The 19,553-nt window shown below is 44.0% G+C and overlaps 2 protein-coding genes across 2 annotated transcripts; both read right to left on the bottom strand.

Moving 5' to 3' along the window:
- Nucleotides 1–296: 296 nt before the first annotated feature.
- On the bottom strand, nt 297–12,003 carry LOC140489125 (ferritin, higher subunit-like). Its single transcript, XM_072588359.1, has 7 exons — nt 11,991–12,003; nt 9,887–9,975; nt 8,232–8,378; nt 7,541–7,666; nt 1,426–1,572; nt 732–857; nt 297–464 (listed from the first exon to the last, which is right to left on the bottom strand). Exons 1-7 carry the CDS (start codon nt 12,001–12,003, stop codon nt 318–320), a joined length of 795 nt encoding a protein of 264 aa, XP_072444460.1. The 3' UTR covers nt 297–317.
- Nucleotides 12,004–14,066: 2,063 nt separating this feature from the next.
- Nucleotides 14,067–16,914, bottom strand: LOC140489016 (ferritin heavy chain, oocyte isoform-like). Its single transcript, XM_072588247.1, has 4 exons — nt 16,813–16,914; nt 15,186–15,332; nt 14,492–14,617; nt 14,067–14,234 (listed from the first exon to the last, which is right to left on the bottom strand). The coding sequence occupies exons 1-4, from the start codon at nt 16,912–16,914 to the stop codon at nt 14,088–14,090; spliced, it is 522 nt and encodes a 173-aa protein (XP_072444348.1). The 3' UTR covers nt 14,067–14,087.
- Nucleotides 16,915–19,553: the final 2,639 nt, after the last annotated feature.

The following is a 19,553-nucleotide window of genomic DNA, read 5'->3' as shown; positions in this document are numbered from 1 at the left end:
CAGATAGTGAGCATTACTTACAAGCCAAAAAACTTAAGCAGTTGTGGAATTTCCAGTATGAGAATGGCTCACATACCCCAAATCCCCATCCACAGACCAGAATAAAACTGAGCAAATTACTGGGACAAGCATTGAAACAAGGTTGAGAAAAAAGGATTTATGATCAGATGTTAAACATCAAAACCCCAAGAACCAAACGAAGCTAAATTACACAGTACTCAGTTCCACGGTGAACACTAATTTTGTAGTGAGCACAACCAAAGTCCTCCACTAGAATGAAGTCACCATGTCCAACAAATGGAGTCCTTGAATCCCACTCAGCTCAGGGTGAGCCTGTCAAACAGGTACTCTCCCAGGCCATTCTCAGGGGCTCCCAGTCTCTTCAGGTTGGTGATGTGATCTCCCAGCTTCTTGATCATCTTCACTTGCTCATCCAAGTAGTGCCTCTCCAGGAAGTCACACAGCTGGAAGAGGAGACAAAGATTAGCCTCAAGGAACAAACCATGCACCTGAAAAAGTGATGTCCCAATACAGATGTGGGAAATCTCCACCACATTGTGGAGGGGGGAAGAGGTGCACTCTGGGATGCCTGTTGAAAAGCTTACGCTATCAGCCTGCAGGAGGCAGGTCGATGATAATTGGAATCTCTCCCCCCCACACCACCACCAAACCAAGGAGTAAACAAAGATCATTTCGTGCCAAATGTTTAGAGAAAAAAGTGAAGAACTCACATGAGGGTCCACGTGACCAGAGGAGAGTTTGTGCAGATCCAGCAGACTCTGGTTCACATCCTTCTCCATCTGCAGAGCTCTCTGCATTGCCTCCAGACCATTGCCCCACTCATCCTGCTCTGGCTTCTGGACCAAGGGAAGTCAGGAGAGAATAAAAGCAGCTCATCTCAGACAGGTGGATCACAGGCTACATTTGATCAGTCCATTATTCCAAAGAGTTAGATTTTACTGACTCCTTGAGATGTCACTGTTCCCAGAGCTTAAAATTTAGAAACATACCATACTGTGAAAGCTCATTTTGAAAAGGTATAATCCAAATGTAATTCCTCGCTTTACTGTCCTATCCCTTTTGATCAGCCCATTAGAAACATCTTGGAGATGCTGCTACCTTCCACCCCTATGGATTCTCTCATTCTTACCACTGAAGAGGGGCCTTGGAATTGATAGCTGGAGGTTATATAGTCTATCATTCTTACAAGAGAATGATTCTCTCCATCCAGTACTCTGGATCATCCCAATTACCTATTGCTGTTTCACAAGTGCAAAATAGTCTCCAATTCAGTGCATTGCTCACCAATACAATCTCCAATTCATATTGCATTTATTCAGTCTTGAGGCTCAACAGATTTGACTGATACTAGTCAATTGGAGTTCACACAAAACACTAAAATCTCCAAAGTTTACAGAAGCCAACCTTGACATCCTGCAGGAGGACTCTGCCTCCACGTTTATTCTGGAATTCCATCAGTTTCTCAGCGTGTTCCCGTTCCTCATGGGACTGCTCCTTGAAGAACTCAGCAAAGTGACGCAGGGCAACATCATCCCGGTCAAAGTAAGAGGACTGCAAGTGGAGATAAAGTGGGAAGAAAGCATTACTTTCATCCTTGGCACAATCAGAAAGTGACCCATCCACCATTTTAATTCCCTTCCAATTAATTGAAGTGAGTGACAAAAGCAGAATGTCATCTGTCGATTGTGATCAGAATAGCAGACATTTTGACCTCCCAGAAATGAGGATCTGAAAAAAAAAAACTGACTGCAACCCCTGGCCTGTATCTTAGGGAGGCAGTGTGCTCGTGTGGCAGATTACCGAGAAGGTTCTTATTGGAGACAACCATTAGACATCCCTGCACTGCAGGTTAGAAACATTCCTGCTCAGTACTGGATGCTAGAGAGATCATTGACTAACTAACACAGGACATGAAGTTGACGAACAGGCAGAGATCTCAGTCAGCTACCCGATTACCAACCTCACCCACCTGAATAACCACACTGTCCTACTATCTACTCTGCACAGAATCTGGACTGCGCTATTTTTAGATCATTCACATTTAAAGTGAAAAAAAAGCCATTTAATCACCTTTCCTTACAATAAGTAAACTCACTTCATCTTCAACAAAAGACAACAGCTTCATTATTTGGACAGCTTTTAAATTCAATACATTTGGTTTGCAGAAAGTTTTTTGAAAAAGATTTGTTATGGAGTCAGATGTACAGCACGTAAAAAAAGTGGTCCAACTCATTACACCATCCAGATATCCCAACCCAATCTAGTCCCACCTGCCCATATACTTCCAATTCATATACGCATCCAGATGGCTGTTAAATGTTGCCATTGTACTAGCCTCCACCACTTCCTCTGGCAACTCATTCCATACACGTACTACCCAGAGTGGAAAAATTGCCCCTTGGGTCTCATCTTTCCCCTCTCACCCTAAACCTATGCCCTCTAGTTCTGGACTTCCATACCACAGTGAAGTTGCTTTGTCGATCCTATCCATGCCCCACATGATTCTATCAACTTCTGAGGTCACCCCTCAGCCTCCAACACTCCAGGGAAAAACAGCCCCACCCTGTTCAGCCTCTCCCAATAGCTCAAATCCTCCAACCCAGGCAATATCCTTGTAAATCTTTTCTGAACCCTTTCAAACATTTCACAACATCTTTCCAATAGGAGGGAGACCAGCATTGAACACAAAAAAAAATTGAAACAGTAGCCAAACCAATGTCCTGAACAGACTATGACTAAAGAGAATTAAGACAACACCAGCCTCTGCAGTCAGGAGGGTAATTGCCAGTAGTTACACTGTGCAGAGTTACAATACAACTTGGGACCCTCACTCAAAAGACCAGTTATAATTTAAGAGAATTCTAAAATTACAACAGGGCTTCAGGGTTAAGTGCATCTAGGAGGGAAAAAAAAACCCCAACAATAGTCTCAATATATTAAATTTGCTGAAGCATATGACCAAGGAAATTCCAAGATGCTCCAGACAGTTATATCAGTCATAACTTTAAAGTAGAATCTTCAAGCCCACAAGCCTCACCATGGAGAGGTAAACATAGGAGGAATAGAGCTCCAGATTGATCTGCTTGTTAACAGCATCCTCACAGTCCTTGTGGTAGTTCTGACACACTTGGGAGGCCATCTTCACTATTCCTACTCACTATCACCTCAACAACTACAGACACATACCTCACTCCTGAGGCATTTGAATTTATCCTCCAGGGAGAGGTATCACCAATGATGATTGACAATTTCTGACAGCCAATCAGGAATCACCCTTGAACATAGGCCCCCAATGAGAGAGAGGGGGTGGGTGTGTTAACCAGAGCTGATCAGAGGTGTAGATTAGAGTCAGGTCTGGATGATTTTCTGTGATTGGAACAGCAGGAGGTCACTCAGCAGAATCTCAATCAGGTCACGGTGAGTTTGTGTCCTTTTGAAAGAAATAGATTTGGATGAGGAAAGGTTTTCAAGTATTCTTTCAAAATAAAGTTTGTTGTGACCAACTGCAAGAGGGGCTCAAGGAAGAAGGGGAGTCAGTTTCTCAGCCTGTTGTGTTGGAAATGGGAGAGAAAGATGTGCAGTTTTCAATGGCGGGGAGTTCAGAGTCGGGGGTCGGGGGGGACAGTGTAGTGACACGGGATAAGCTGTTTAGGACTGAGATGAGGAGAAATGTCTTCACCCAGAGAGTGGGGAGCCTGTAGAATTCTCAGCCACAGAAAACATTTCAGACTAAAAGATTGAATGTTTCCAAGAAGGAGTTATGTACAGCTCTTAAGGCGAAAGGGATCAAAATGTTGGATGGAGAATGGGAAGATGGTACTGAGTTAGATGATCAGCCATAATCATATGGAATGGTGGAAGGGTGAACAGCTGACTCCCATTCCTTTTTTCTCTAATTTTATGTTTCAATAACCTGGGTAGTAAGGGTCTTGTAGCACTGGGGTAGTGTGCCTCTGTCTGGGCCAGAGGGTTTGCGTGCCAGACCCTACCTGCTCCAGAGGTGTCTGATAACATCTCTGGACAGGTTCATGAGAAAACAACCGGGCTGAATGGCCTCCTCCTGTGCCATAACAATTCTGTGATTCTGTGGATGATCTGCATCTGAACAGTGTTTCCCTGCCTCTATCTCCTGACTGACCTTTCTGTGGATTGTCACCTCGCTGTGATGGAGGGCCTCGAGTGCCCCATTGAGTCTGAGAGAGATACCTCAAGAGGTTTCCACCTCCTGGCAGGGCCAACCAGGATGGTAAGGTCAGAGGGGAGGATCCAGGTAAAGTGCAATGGAAATCAAATCCTCAACGACCATCCATCCAGGCAGAAGATATTTGTCTGCTAACCACGGGGGTGGGTAAAGGCTACAGCAGGAGGGAGATCACAAATCAACATTTCCTTGCCACTTGAGCTGGCTCTACCTTCTGTGAAGCACCGTGTCAGTGTTGTGAGCTGTAATTTTGTGTACTTGTACATGTGTGTGTGCATTCACTATCCTTCGTGTGAAGAAGCCATTCCGAACATTATCCTGGACAGTTTAGTTCTAATGTGAAGATTCTAATCCCATTCCACATCCTCAGTTCTATTTGACCCATTGTGAAGAAACAGTTCCCCTCTGTCTACTCTGTCAAATCCATTTATCACCATAAACATTTCAATTATGTTCATCCCTTAACTTTCTACCCTGAGGATTGTGGGCAAACTGTTGATGTCATTTAACCAGCTCTTTATCTCTGAGTTCATTCAGAAATTCAGGGCTGCACCATTAATACCCGAACTGAGCACTCCAGATGTGGTTGAACCAGAATTTGACACTTTTACAAAGAACCTTCATCCATAGGGATTTGAACCTCTTTCAGGTCAGGACTAATATTAAATTAGTTCCTTTGTTTTGTGTTTTTACGTCAGTTCACTACATTTCTATCCAATTGTCTGAATAGTTTCATTTTGATCATTAGTTTTGATAACAAACAGAAGATGTCACCTTTTATAAAACAGTGTGAATTGTCTTTCTTGGTCAGAAGTGGATCACTTTACACTTCCCCTCAGTGTCCTGTATCTGACAGTCTCATCCACTCCATTAAACTTTGAACATTCTGCTCTCATGGTCATGTGTCACCTGATGTAGAGTCGTCATTTTATTGATGGCCCTTCATTGATAACATTTACGAATCTCATGAAATGTTATGTCTCCCAGTGCCTCTCCTTGGGGAAAGTAATCAGATCTTGCTCGTTTTAATTCACTCCCTGTCTGAGGATGCTGTTGGCTAGGCCAGTATTTATTGCCCATCCTTAATTACCCTTGTCAAGGTGGTGGTGATTTATCTTCTTGAATTACTGCTGTTGTCCATTTGGTAGAGGTAGACCCACAATCGTGTTAGGTAGGGAATCCAGGCTTTTGACTCAGCAACAGAGGAAGAACAACAATATATTTTCTGAGTCAAAAGGGTGTGTGGTTAAGAGACAAACATGCAAGGGTAGTGTTGCTATATATCTTTGCCCTCTTCCTTCTAGATGGGAGTGGTCATGGGTTTTGAACATGTTGGCAAATTCCTACAGCATTTGTTAGATGGTACACCTTGCAGTAGTTAAGTGTCAGTGGGTGGAAGGAATGAATGTTGGTGGCTATTGTGCCAATGAAGTGGGTTGCTTTGAAGTGGAGGGTGTCAAGATCGTGGAGTGTTGTTTGTACACTCCCCATTATAAAGACTGACAGCCCCTCTCCCAAGCCAATTCCCCATCAGTGATCATGAAATTCCCTGTCAATGAAATCATTAAGGTGGTTGTGTTGGCTTTTCAATCCCACTAGTATTGACGGTAAAACACCAAAGCTTACATTTGTCATAGACATTTATAGAATACCATGGTAAATGGGAAATACTGTCTCCCCAGTCTCGAAAGACACACACCTGCCCCATTTATCTCAGTTCAATCTGAGAAAGATGAACAGTGTAGCCTTATGATTATTGAGCAGTCATAACCGAGTTATTTAGTGACCTCCTTATTCTATCATGGGCTGTGAATATGATACACCCGATCAGTACTAGTCACCTGTTAGACTTCCCTAGAAATATGTCAATGCCATAGTGATCTACATGTGACTCCACACTCCATGCAGAGTATAATCAAAGGAGAGCTGATTTCATGAAAATTAAAAGGAACAAAAATTAGAACAAAAGCCTGCAAATACTACTCAGGTCCTATAGCTTTCTTTGCACCAGCTGCCTTCAGTATTTGACACCCCTGGATTGCAAGAGCAGTAAAAAGGGAATTGCTATAATTGTCCCACATGGGTTAAGGTAGGCACTGTTGCATTGCCTCACGGAGAGGATAGTTATTAGCCAAAGTAGACAAGAGGCACTGATGCCAATCAAAAACAGAATCTTCATTCTCCAGCATAGAATGTAGAAACCAGCTTGGGAAACCACCATATAGCAATCAAGTATTGCTTATCCAAGAACAGTCAAAAGATATTCAACCTTGATATTCTTGTAAAAAAGGAGTAATTTTAGATGATTAGCTAAATCAGAGTCTAAATATCAAACCAAATTGCTGGAAAACAGGTCTAAACAGTATCTATTGCAAGAACTAATTAATATTTCAGGTCTAGCAACTGTTATCAACCGATTTCATGCCACAGATACTGCCAAACCCAAACTTTCCCAGCAGGTCTTCTTCCTAATTTGCAGCAGCTAGTTTTTTTGCTTCAGTTTTAAAAGTTGAAAGAAGTGCTCAGTATACCAGTTGTGTCAAACATTTAGATTTTAAACTATTGACAAGAGGCAGTTGCTGTAAACTGGTTCCAGTGAGCACAGGCAGTTAGGGAGTATTCCTTACAATAAAAAGTTTAAGCTGTTGTGGAATTTCCAATGATGAGAATTGCTCACTTAGTCCAAAAATCCCTCTACACAGCCGAATAAAACAGAACAAATTATTGGGACAAGCATCGAAACAAGGTTGAGAGAAAAGGATTTAATAATCAGCTGTTAAACATCAAAACCCCAAGAACCCAATGAAACGAAGTAGTTACACACAGTACTCAGTTCCATGGTGAACACTATTTTAATTTTGTACAGAGCACAACCAAAGTCATCCACGAGAATGAAGTCACCATGTCCAACAGATGGAGTCCTTGAATCCCACTCAGCTCAGGGTGAGCCTGTCAAACAGGTACTCTCCCAGGCCAGTCTCAGGGGCTCCCAGTCTCTTCAGGTTGGTGATGTGATCTCCCAGCTTCTTGATCATCTTCACTTGCTCATCCAAGTAGTGCCTCTCCAGGAAGTCACACAGCTGGAAGAGGAGACAAAGATTAGCCTCAAGGAACAAACCATGCACCTGAATGTGACACCCCATTACAGACATGACCATCACCACCACATTGTGGGGAGGGAGGGGGACAATCAGGGATGCCTTCTGGATTTCAGCCTGTAGGAGGCAGGTAGATTAGATTTGGAATTGTCCCCCCAGGGAGTAAACAGATTCCTTCCAAACTTTTGGAGAGAGAGAAAAAAAAAAATGAGAAACTCACATGAGGGTCAGTGTGGCCAGAGGAGAGTTTGTGCAGATCCAGCAGACTCTGGTTCACATCCTTCTCCATCTGCAGAGCTCTCTGCATTGCCTCCAGACCATTGCCCCACTCATCCTGCTCTGGCTTCTGGAGGAAGGGAAGTCAGGAGAGAAAAAAAACAGCTCATCTCAGACAGGTGGATCACAGGCTACATCAGATCAGTCCATTATTCCAAAGAGTTACATTTTACTGACTCCTTGAGATGTCACGGTTCCCAGAGCTTAAAATTTAGAAGCATACCATACTGTGAAAGCACATTTTGAAGAGGTATAATCCAAATGTAATTCCTCGCTTTACTGTTCTATCCCTTTTGATCAGCCCATTAGAAACATCTTGGAGATGCTGCTACCTTCTACCCCTATGGATTCTCATTCTTACCACTGTAGAGGGGCCTTGGAATTGATAGCTGAGGTTATATAGTATATCATTCTTACAAGAGAATGATTCTCTCCATCCAGTATTCTGGATCATCCCAATTGCCTATTGCTGTTTCACAAGTGCAAAATAGTCTCCAATTCAGTGCATTGCTCACCAATACAATCTCCAATTCATATTGGATTTATTCAGTCTTGAGGCTCAACAGATTTGACTGATACCAGTCAATTGGAGTTCACACAAAACACTGGAATCTCCAAAGTTTACAGAAGCCAACCTTGACATCCTGCAGGAGGACTCGGCCTCCACGTTTATTCTGGAATGCCATCAGTTTCTCAGCGTGTTCCCGTTCCTCATGGGACTGCTCCTTGAAGAACTCAGCAAAGTGACGCAGGGCAACATCATCCCGGTCAAAGTAAGAGGACTGCAAGTGGAGATAAAGTGGGAAGAAAGCATTACTTTCATCCTTGGCACAATCAGAAAGTGACCCATCCACCATTTCAATTCCCTTCCAATTAATTGAAAAGTGAGTGACAAAAGCAGAATGTCATCTGTCGATTGTGATCAGAAGAGCAGACATTTTGACCTCCCAGAAATGAGGATCTGAAAGACAAAACACTAACTCCAACCCCTGGCCTGTATCTTAGGGAGGCAGTGTGCTAGTGTGGCAGAGTACTGAGAAGGTCCTTATTGGAGACAACCATTAGACATCCCTGCACTGCAGGTTAGAAACATTCCTGCTCAGTACTGGATGCGAGAAAGATCATTGACCAGACACACGACATGAACATGACTAACAGGCAGAGATCTCAGTCAGCTACCCGATTACCAACCTCACCCACCTGAATAACCACACTGTCCTGCTATCTACTCTGCACAGAATCTGGATTGTGCTTTTTTGTTTAAGATCATTCACATTTCAAGTGAAAAAAGTGCCATTTAACCACCTTTCCTTACAATAAGTAAACTCACTTCATCTTCAACAAAAGACAACAGCTTCATTATTTGGACAGTTTTTAAATTCAATACATTTGGTTTAGAGAAAGTTTTTTGAAAAACAGATTCATTATGGAGTCAGATGTACAGCACGTAAACAAACTTCACTCCAACTCATTACACCATCCAGATATCCCAACCCAATCTAGTCCCACCTGCCTGTATGCCTCCAAACCCTTCCTATTCATATACCCATCCAGATGGCTGTTAAAATGTTGCCATTGTACTAGCATCCACCACTTCTTCTGGCAACTCATTCCAAACACATACTACCCAGAGTGGAAAAGTTGCCCCTTGGGTCTCATGACATTCCCCTCTCACCCTAAACCTATGCCCTCTAATTCTGGACTTCCATACTACAGTGAAATGGCTTTGTCGATCCTATCCATGCCCCACATGATTTTATCAACTTGAGGTCACCCCTCAGCCTCGAACACTCCAGGGAAACAAAAAAAAAAAATAGCCCCAGCCTGTTCAGCCTTTCCCAATAGCTCAAATCCTCCATCCCAGGCAACATCTTTGTAAATCTTTTCTGAACCCTTTCAAACATTTTTCAACATCTTTCCAACAGGAGGGGGACCAGCATTGAACACAAGATTCAAACAGTGGCCAAACCAATGTCGTGAACAGACTATAACTAAAGAGAATTAAGACAACACCAGCCACTGCAGTCAGGAGGGTAATTGCCAGTGGTTACATTGTGCAGAGTTACAATATAACTAGGGACCCTTACTCAAGAGGCAAGTTATAATTTAAGAGAATTCTAAAATTACAACAGAGCTTCAGGATTAAGTGCATCCAGGGGGAAAAAACCCAACAACAATTTCAATATATTGAATTTGCTCAAGCATATGACCAAGGAAATTCCTAGACGCTCCAGACAGTTATATCACAGTCACAACTTTAAAATAGAACCTTCAAGCCCACAAGCCTCACCATGGAGAGATAGACATAGGAGGAATAGAGCTCCAGGTTGATCTGCTTGTTAACAGCATCCTCACAGTCCTTGTGGTAGTTCTGACACACTTAGAAGGCCATCTTCACTATTCCTACTCACTATCACCTAGACAACTACAGACCCATACCTCACTCCTGCAGGCATTTGAATTTATCCTCCAGGGAGAGGTATCACCAATGAAGATTGACAATTCCTGACAGCCAATCAGGAATCACCCTTGAACATAGGCCCCCCAATGAGAGAGAGGGGGTGGATGTGTGAACCAGAGCTGATCAGAGGTGTAGATTCGAGTCAGGTCTGGATGATTATTCTGTGATTGGAACCGCAGGAGGTCACTCAGCAGCATCTCAATCAGGTCACAGTGAGTTTGTGTCCTTTTGAAAGAAATAGATTTGGATGAGGAAAGGTTTTCAAGTATTCTTTTAAAATAAAGTTTGTTGTGACCAACTGCAAGAGCGGCTCAAGGAAGAAGGGGAGTCAGTTTCTCAGCCTGTTGTGTTGAAAATGGGAGAGAAAGATGTGCAGTTTTCAATGGTGGGGAGTTCAGAGTCGGGGGTCGGGGGTCGGGGGTCGGGGGTAGGGGGAGGGGGAAAGTGCAGTGACATGGGATAAGCTGTTTAGGACTGAGATGAGGAGAAATGTCTTAACCCAGAGAGTGGGGAGCCTGTGGAATTCTCAGCCACAGAAAACATTGAGACTAAAAGATTGAATGTTTCCAAGAAGGAGTTAGGTACAGCTCTTAGGGCGAAAGGGATCAAAATGTTGGATGGAGAATGGGAAGATGGTACTGAATTAGATGATTAGCCATAATCATATGGAATGGTGGAAGGGTGAACAGCTGACTCCCATTCCTTTTTTCTCTAATTTTATGTTTCAATAACCTGGGTAGTAAGGGTCTTGTAGCACTGGGGTAGTGTGCCTCTGTCTGGGCCAGGAGGTTTGGGTGCCAGACCCTACCTGCTCCAGAGGTGTCTGATAACATCTCTGGACAGGTTCATGAGAAAACAACCGGGCTGAATGGCCTCCTCCTGTGCCATAACAATTCTGTGATTCTGTGGATGATCTGCATCTGAACAGTGTTTCCCTGCCTCTATCTCCTGACTGACCTTTCTGTGGATTGTCACCTCGCTGTGATGGAGGGCCTCGAGTGTCCCGTTGAGTCTGAGAGAGATACCTCAAGAGGTTTCCACCTCCTGGCAGGGCCACCCAGGATGGTAAGGTCAGAGGGGAGGATCCCGGTAAAGTGCAATGGAAATCAAATCCTCAACGGCCATCTATCCAGGCAGAAGATACTTGTCTGCTAACCACGGGGGTGGGTAAAGGCTACAGCAGGAGGGAGATCACAAATCGACATTTCCTTGCCACTTGAGCTGGCTCTACATTCTGTGAAGCACCGTGTCAGTGTTGTGAGCTGTAATTTTGTGTGCTTGTGCATGTGTGTGTGCGTTCACTATCCTTCGTGTGAAGAAGCCATTCCGAACATTATCCTGGACAGTTTAGTTCTAATGTGAAGATTCTAATCCCATTCCACATCTTCAGTTCTATTTGACCCATTGTGAAGAAACAGTTCCCCTCTATCTACTCTGTCAAATCCATTTATCACCATAAACATTTCAATTATGCTCATCCCTTTGTTTTGTGTTTTTACATCAGTTTACCACATTTGTATCCAATTGTCTGAATAATTTCATTTTGATCATTAGTTTTGATAACAAGCAGAAGACGTCACCTTTTGTAAAACACTGTGAATTGTCTTTCTTGGTCAGAAGTGGATCACTTTACACTTCCCTCAGTGTCCTGTATCTGACAGTCTCGTCCACTCCATTAAACTTTGAACATTCTGCTCTCATGGTCATGTGTCACCTGATGTAGAGTCATCATTTTATTGATGGCCCTTCATTGATAACATTGTCGAACCTCATGAAACATTATGGCTCCCAGTGCCTCTCCCTGGGGAAAGTAATCAGATCTTGCTAGTTTTAATTCACTCCCTGGCTGAGGGTGCTGTTGGCTAGGCCAGTATTTATTGCCCATCCTTAATTACCCTTGTCAAGGTGGTGGTGATTTTTCTTCTTGACTTACTGCTGTTGTCCATTTGGTAGATGTAGACCCACAATCGTGTTCGGTAGGAATCCAGGATTTTGACTCAGCAACAGAGGAAGAACAGCGATATATTTCCCTGAGTCAAACTGGTGAGTGGCTCAGAGACAAACGTGCAAGGGTGGAGTTGCTATGTATCTTTGCCCTCTTCCTTCTACATGGGAGTGGTTATGGGTTTGGAACATGTTGGCAAATTCCTACAGCATTTGGTAGATGGTACACCTTGCAGTAGTTAAGTGTCAGTGGGTGGAAGGAATGAATGTTGGTGGCTATTGTGCCAATGAAGTGGGTTGCTTTGAAGTGGAGGGTGTCAAGATCGTGGAGTGTTGTTTGTACACTCCCCCGTATAAAGACTGACAACCCCCCTCCCAAGCCAATTCCCCAGCAATGATCACGAAATTCCCTGTCAATGAAATCATTAAAGGTGGCTACTTTGTCTTTCCCCAAACTGAAACTGATAACATCCATCCTCCAAATTAAAAGACTCAAGCCCAAAAATCAAAATGCACACAGGGAACCACCACCACCTGAGAACTGATGAACATAACCAAATCCATAGATAGCCTTATCACTTGGAGCATCATTTCTAATATCAACATTCAGAGCCTGCTCAAGCCTGCAAAATGGACTCTCTGTTTGCACACTGGGAGATTGGAAAAAGAACATTTGACCGAGCCGTGTGTGCAAATTTAAAGCACATTATGCATTTTCAATCCCAATAGTATTGACGTGTAAATTACCAAAGTTTACATTTGTAGCGGACATTGGAAATTCTATCAATGTAAATGGGAAACACTGTCTCCCCAGTCCCCAAAGACACCCACCTGCCCCATTTATCTCAGTTCAGTTTGAGAAAAATGAACAGTGTAGCCTTATGATGATTGATCAGTCATAACCGAGTTATTTAGTGACCCCCTTATTCTATCATGGGCTATGATTATGATGCACCCGATCAGTACCAGTCACCTGTTAGATTTCCCTAAGAAATAGGTCAATGTCACAGTGACTCCACACCCCATGCAGAGTATAGTTGAAGGAGAGCTGATTTCATGAAAGTTGAAAGGAAAAATAATTGGAACACAATCCTGCAAATGCTACTCTGGTCCTAGAGCTGCCTTCAGCATTTGACTCCCCTGCATTGCAAGAGCAGAAAAAACAGAATTGCTATATTTGTCCCATGGGGGGGTTAAGGTAGGCACTGTTGCATTTCCTCACAGAGGATAGTTATTAGCCAAGTAGACTAGAGACACTGATGCCAATCAAAAAGCAGAATCTTCATTCTCCAGCCTGAAACATGGATGAGAGAAACCATTTCCCAGCTTCGGAAAACCACCATAAATAAACAAGTATAGCTTATCCAAGAACAGTCAAAGGTAGTGTACCTCCAAGCAAGATATTCAATCTTTATATTCTTGTAAGAGGAGCAATTTTAGATGATTTAACCAATCAGAATCTAAACATCAAACCAAATAGCTGGAAAACAGTAGCTATTGCAAGAGAAAAAAAAAAAAAAATCAGTATTTCAGGTCTAGCAACTGTTCTCAACTGATTTCACGCCCCACATACTGCCAAACCCAAGTTTTCCCAGCAGGTCTTCTTCCTGAGTTGCAGCAGCCAGTTTTTTGCTTCAGTTTTAAAAAAGTTGAAAGAATTGCTCAGAGTATAGCAGTTGTGTCAAACATTTGGACTGGGATTAGATTTCTAACTGTTGACTAGAGGCTGTTGCTGTAACCTTGTTCCAGTGAGCACAGGCAGATAGTGAGTATTCCTTACAAGCTAAAAAGCTTAAGCTGTTGTGGAATTTCCAATGATGAGAATTGCTCACTTAGTCCAAAAATCCCTCTACACAGAAATAAAACAGAACAAATTATTGGGACAAGCATCGAAACAAGGTTGAGAAAAAAGGATTTAATAATCAGCTGTTAAACATCAAAACCCCAAGAACCCAATGAAACGAAGTAGTTACACACAGTACTCCGTTCCATGGTGAACACTATTTTAATTTTGTGCAGAGCACAACCAAAGTCATCCACTAGAATGAAGTCACCATGTCCAACAAATGGAGTCCTTGAATCCCACTCAGCTCAGGGTGAGCCTGTCAAACAGGTACTCTCCCAGGCCATTCTCAGGGGCTCCCAGTCTCTTCAGGTTGGTGATGTGATCTCCCAGCTTCTTGATCATCTTCACTTGCTCATCCAAGTAGTGCCTCTCCAGGAAGTCACACAGCTGGAAGAGGAGACAAAGATTAGCCTCAAGGAACAAACCATGCACCTGAAAAAAGTGATGTCCCAATACAGATGTGGGAAATCTCCCCCACATTGTGAAGGGGGAGAGGTGCACTCTGGGATGCCTGTTGAAAAGCTTATGATTTCAGCCTGCAGGAGGTAGGCAGATTAGAATTGGAACCCACCCACCACCCAACCAAGGAGTAAACAAAGATAATTTCCTGCCAAATGTTGAGAGAAAAAAAATGAAGAACTCACATGAGGGTCAGTGTGGCCAGAGGAGAGTTTGTGCAGATCCAGCAGACTCTGGTTCACATCCTTCTCCATCTGCAGAGCTCTCTGCATTGCCGCCAGACCATTGCCCCACTCATCCTGCTCTGGCTTCTGGAAGAAGGGAAGTCAGGAGAGAAAATAAACAGCTCAACTCAGACAGGTGGATCACAGGCTACATCAGATCAGTCCATTATTCCAAAGAGTTAGATTTTACTGACTCCTTGAGATGTCACTGTTCCCAGAGCTTAAAATTTAGAAACATACCATACTGTGAAAGCACATTTTGAAAAGGTATAATCCAAATGTAATTCCTTGCTTTACTGTTCTATCCCTTTTGATCAGCCCATTAGAAACATCTTGGAGATGCTGCTACCTTCCACCCCTATGGATTCTCTCATTCTTACCTCAGGAGGGGGGCATTGGAATTGATAGCTGGAGGTTATATCGTTTATCATTCTTACATGAGAATGATTCTCTCCATCCAGTATTCTGGATCATCCCAATTGCCTATTGCTGTTTCACAAGTGCAAAATAGTCTCCAATTCAGTGCATTGCTCACCAATACAATCTCCAATTCATATTGTATTTATTCAGTCTTGAGGCTCAACAGATTTGACTGATACCAGTCAATTGGAGTTCACACAAAACACTGGAATCTCCAAAGTTTACAGAAGCCAACCTTGACATCCTGCAGGAGGACTCGGCCTCCACGTTTATTCTGGAATGCCATCAGTTTCTCAGCGTGTTCCCGTTCCTCATGGGACTGCTCCTTGAAGAACTCAGCAAAGTGACGCAGGGCAACATCATCCCGGTCAAAGTAAGAGGACTGCAAGTGGAGATAAAGTGGGAAGAAAGCATTACTTTCATCCTTGGCACAATCAGAAAGTGACCCATCCACCATTTTAATTCCCTTCCAATTAATTGAAGTGAGTGACAAAAGCAGAATGTCATCTGTCGATTGTGATCAGAATAGCAGACATTTTGACCTCCCAGAAATGAGGATCTGAAAAAATAAAAAAACACCAACTGCAACCCCTGGCCTGTATCTTAGGGAGGCAGTGCGCTAGTGTGGCAGAGTACCGAGAAGGTCCTTATTGGAGACAACCACTAGGTATCCCTGCACTGCAGGTTAGAAACATTGTTGTTCAGTACTGGATGCTCGAGAGATCATTGACCAGACACAGGACATGAACATGACTAACAGGCAGAGATCTCAGTCAGCTACCTGATTACCAACCTCACCCACCTGAATAACCACACTGTCCTACTATCTACTCTGCACAGAATCTGGACTGTGCTATTTTTAGATCATTCACATTTCAAGTGAAAAAAAAAGACCCATTTAACCACCTTTCCTGACAATAACCAAACTCACTTCATCTTCAACAAAAGACAACAGCTTCATTATTTGGGCAGCTTTTAAATTCAATACATTTGGTTCAGAGAAAGTTTTTTGAAAAAGAGATTCGTTATGGAGTCAGATGTACAGCACGTAAACAAACTTCAGTCCAACTCATTACACCATCCAGATATCCCAACCCAATCTAGTCCCACCTGCCTGTATGGCTCCAAACCCTTCCTATTCATATACCCATCCAGATGGCTGTTAAATGTTGCCATTGTACGAGCCTCCACCACTTCCTCTGGCAACTCATTCCATACACATACTACCCAGAGTGGAAAAGTTGCCCCTTGGGTCTCATGTCATTCCCCTCTCACCCTAAACCTATGCCCTCTAGTTCTGGGCTTCCATACCACAGTGAAATGGCTTTGTCAATCCTATCCATTCCCCACATGATTCTATCAACTTGAGGTCACCCCTCAGCCTCCAACACTCCAGGGAAAAACAGTCCCAGCCTGTTCAGCCTCTCCCAATAGCTCAAATCCTCCATCCCAGGCAACATCCTTGTAAATCTTTTCTGAACCCTTTCAAACATTCCACAACATCTTTCCAATAGGAGGGAGACCAGCATTGAACAAAATTCAAACAGTAACCAAACCAATATCCTGAACAGACTATAAACTAAAAGAGAATTAAGACAACACCAGCCTCTGCAGGCAGGATGGTAATTGCCAGTGGTTACACTGTGCAGAGTTACAATAAAACTAGTGACCCTAACTCAGAGAGCATTCTAAAATTACAACAGGGCTTCAGGGTTAAGTGCATCCAGGGAAAAAAAAAAGACCCAACAATCTCAATATATTGAATTTGCTCAAGCATATGACCAAGGAAATTCCTAGACACTCCAGACAGTTATATCACAGTCACAACTTTAAAATAGAACCTTCAAGTCCACAAGCCTCACCATGGAGAGATAAACATAGGAGGAATAGAGCTCCAGGTTGATCTGCTTGTTAACAGCATCCTCACAGTCCTTGTGGTAGTTCTGACACACTTGGGAGGGCATCTTCACTATTCCCACTCACTATCACCTAGACAACTACAGACCCATACCTCACTCCTGCAGGCATTTGAATTTATCCTCCAGGGAGAGGGATCACCAATGATGATTGACAATTCCTGACAGCCAATCAGGAATCACCCTTGAATATAGGCCCCCCCAATGAGAGAGAGGGGGTGGGTGTGTGAACCAGAGTTGATCAGAGGTGGTGATTAGAGTCAGGTCTGGATGATTATTCTGTGATTGGAACCACAGGAGGTCACTGAGCAGAATCTCAATCAGATCACGGTGAGTTTGTGTCCTTTTGAAAGAAATAGATTTGGATGATGAAAGGTTTTCAAGTATTCTTTTAAAATAAAATTTGTTGTGACCAATTACAATAGGGGCTCAAGGAAGAAGGGTCATTTGAGTGGGAGCAGCGGCCGAGTAAAAGCGAACCCAGGAGACTACAGCTAAGGTAAGATAGTTTGTTTTAAAATTACTTACCTGAAGCGGGCAGCGGTGTTTTTTTTCTCTCTCTCTTCACGGAAAGAGCGGGAGCAGGAGAGGAAGTGACAGCAAGCAGAGGGGCAGCCGGGAAGGAGAACAGTGAGTATAAATACTCACCCTTTAACACCAACGGTCATTTGAGTGGGAGCAGCGGCCGAGTAAAAGCGAACCCGGGAGACCTTTCACCGCAGAGAGCGGCGCGAGCTGGGCGGAAGTGAGGTTGGAGCGCAGAGCTGGGCGGGAAAGTAAGTGATTAGTATTTGAGTGGGTGCGACCACCGATACTCCTGCCGACTTCGTCTGCAGGAAATGCAGTCAGATCCTGCTCCTCACCGAACGAGTTAGGGAAGTGGAACTGGAGCTGGATGAACTGAGGATTATTCGAGAGGCTGAGAGGGTGATTGATAGAAGCTACAGGGACATAGTTACGCCAGAGAACAGAGGTAGCTGGGTAACAGTTAGAGGTGGGAAGGGGAAGAAGCAGGCAGTGCAGGGTTCCCCTGTGGTCGTTCCCCTAAATAATAAGGATACAGCTTTGGAAACTATTGGGGGGGACAGCCTTGCAGGTGTAAGCTGCAGTGAAGGGGTCTGTGGCGTGAGGTCTGGCTCTGAGACTCAAAAAGGAAAGGGGGAGAGGAGGAGAGCGCTAGTTATAGGAGACTCTCTAGTTAGAGGGACGGACAGGCGGTTCTGTGGACATGGGCGAGACTCTCGGATGGTTTGTTGCCTCCCGGGTGCCAGGGTCCGAGACGTCTCGGACCGTGTCTTCAGAATCCTTAAGGGGGAGGGTGTGTAGCCAGAAGTCGTGGTACACATTGGCACCAACGACATAGGTAGGAAGAGGGGTGGGGAGGTCATTCAGGAGCTCAGGGAGTTAGGCTGGAAGCTAAAAGCTAGGACAGACAGAGTTGTCATCTCTGGGTTGTTGCCAGTGCTACGTGACAGTGAGGCAAAGAATAGGGAGAGAGTGCAGTTGAACACGTGGCTGCAAGGATGGTGTAGGAGGGAGGGCTTCAGGTATTTGGACAATTGGACTGCATTCTGGGGAAGGTAGGACCTGTACAAACAGGACGGGTTGCACCTGAACCAGAAGGGCACCAATATCCTGGGGGGTAGGTTTGCTAGCACTCTCCGGGGGGGTTTAAACTAATTTGGCAGGGGGATGGGATCCAGACTTGTAGTCCAGCAAGTAGGTTAGTTGTTTTTCAGGATGTCCAAGACTGTAGGGAGGCTGTGGAGAAGGTAGCACTGACAGGGAATACTTGCGGACACAGAGATGGGCTCAAGTGCGTATACTTCAACGCAAGGAGTATCAGAAATAAGGTGGGTGAACTTAAGGCGTGGATCGGTACCTGGGACTACGATGTTGTGGCCATCACGGAAACGTGGATAGATGAGGGACAGGAATGGCTGTTGGAGGTTCCTGGTTACAGATGTTTCAGTAAGATTAGGGAGGGTGGTAAAAAAGGAGGGGGATGGCATTGCTAATTAGAAATGGTATAACGGCTGCAGAAAGGAAGTTTGAAGGGGATCTGCCTTTGGAGGTAGTATGGGCTGAAGTCAGAAATAGGAAAGGTGCAGTCACCTTGTTGGGTGTTTACTATAGGCCCCCCAATAGCAGCAGAGATGTGGAGAAACAGATTGGGAAACAGATTTTGGAAAGGTGCAGAAGCCACAGGGTCGTAGTCATGGGCGACTTCAACTTCCCAAATATTGATTGGAAGCTCTTTAGATCAAGTAGATTGGATGGGGCGGTGTTTGTGCAGTGTGTCCGGGAAGCTTTTCTAACGCAGTATGTAGATTGTCCAACCAGAGGGGAGGCCATATTGGATTTGGTACTCGGTAATGAACCAGGACAAGTGATGGGCTTGTTAGTGGGTGAACATTTTGGTGATGGTGACCACAATTCTGTGACTTTCACCTTGGTTATGGAGAGAGATAGGTGCTCACAACAAGGTAGATTTTACAATTGGGGGAAGGGAAATTACGATTCTGTAAGACAGGATTTGAGGAGCATACGTTGGGAGCATAGGCTGTCAGGGAAGGATGTGGTGGAAATGTGGAACTTTTTCAAAGAGCAGATACGACGTGTCCTTGATATGTATGTACCTATCAGGCAGGAAAGAAATGGTCGTGTGAGGGAGCTTTGGTTGACGA

This window comes from Chiloscyllium punctatum, chromosome 18 (assembly GCF_047496795.1).
Source record: "Chiloscyllium punctatum isolate Juve2018m chromosome 18, sChiPun1.3, whole genome shotgun sequence".
NCBI classification, from domain to species: Eukaryota; Metazoa; Chordata; class Chondrichthyes; order Orectolobiformes; family Hemiscylliidae; genus Chiloscyllium; species Chiloscyllium punctatum.
The sequence above is the reverse complement of the archived record's forward strand: the minus strand, read 5'-3'. Positions and strand labels throughout refer to the sequence as shown.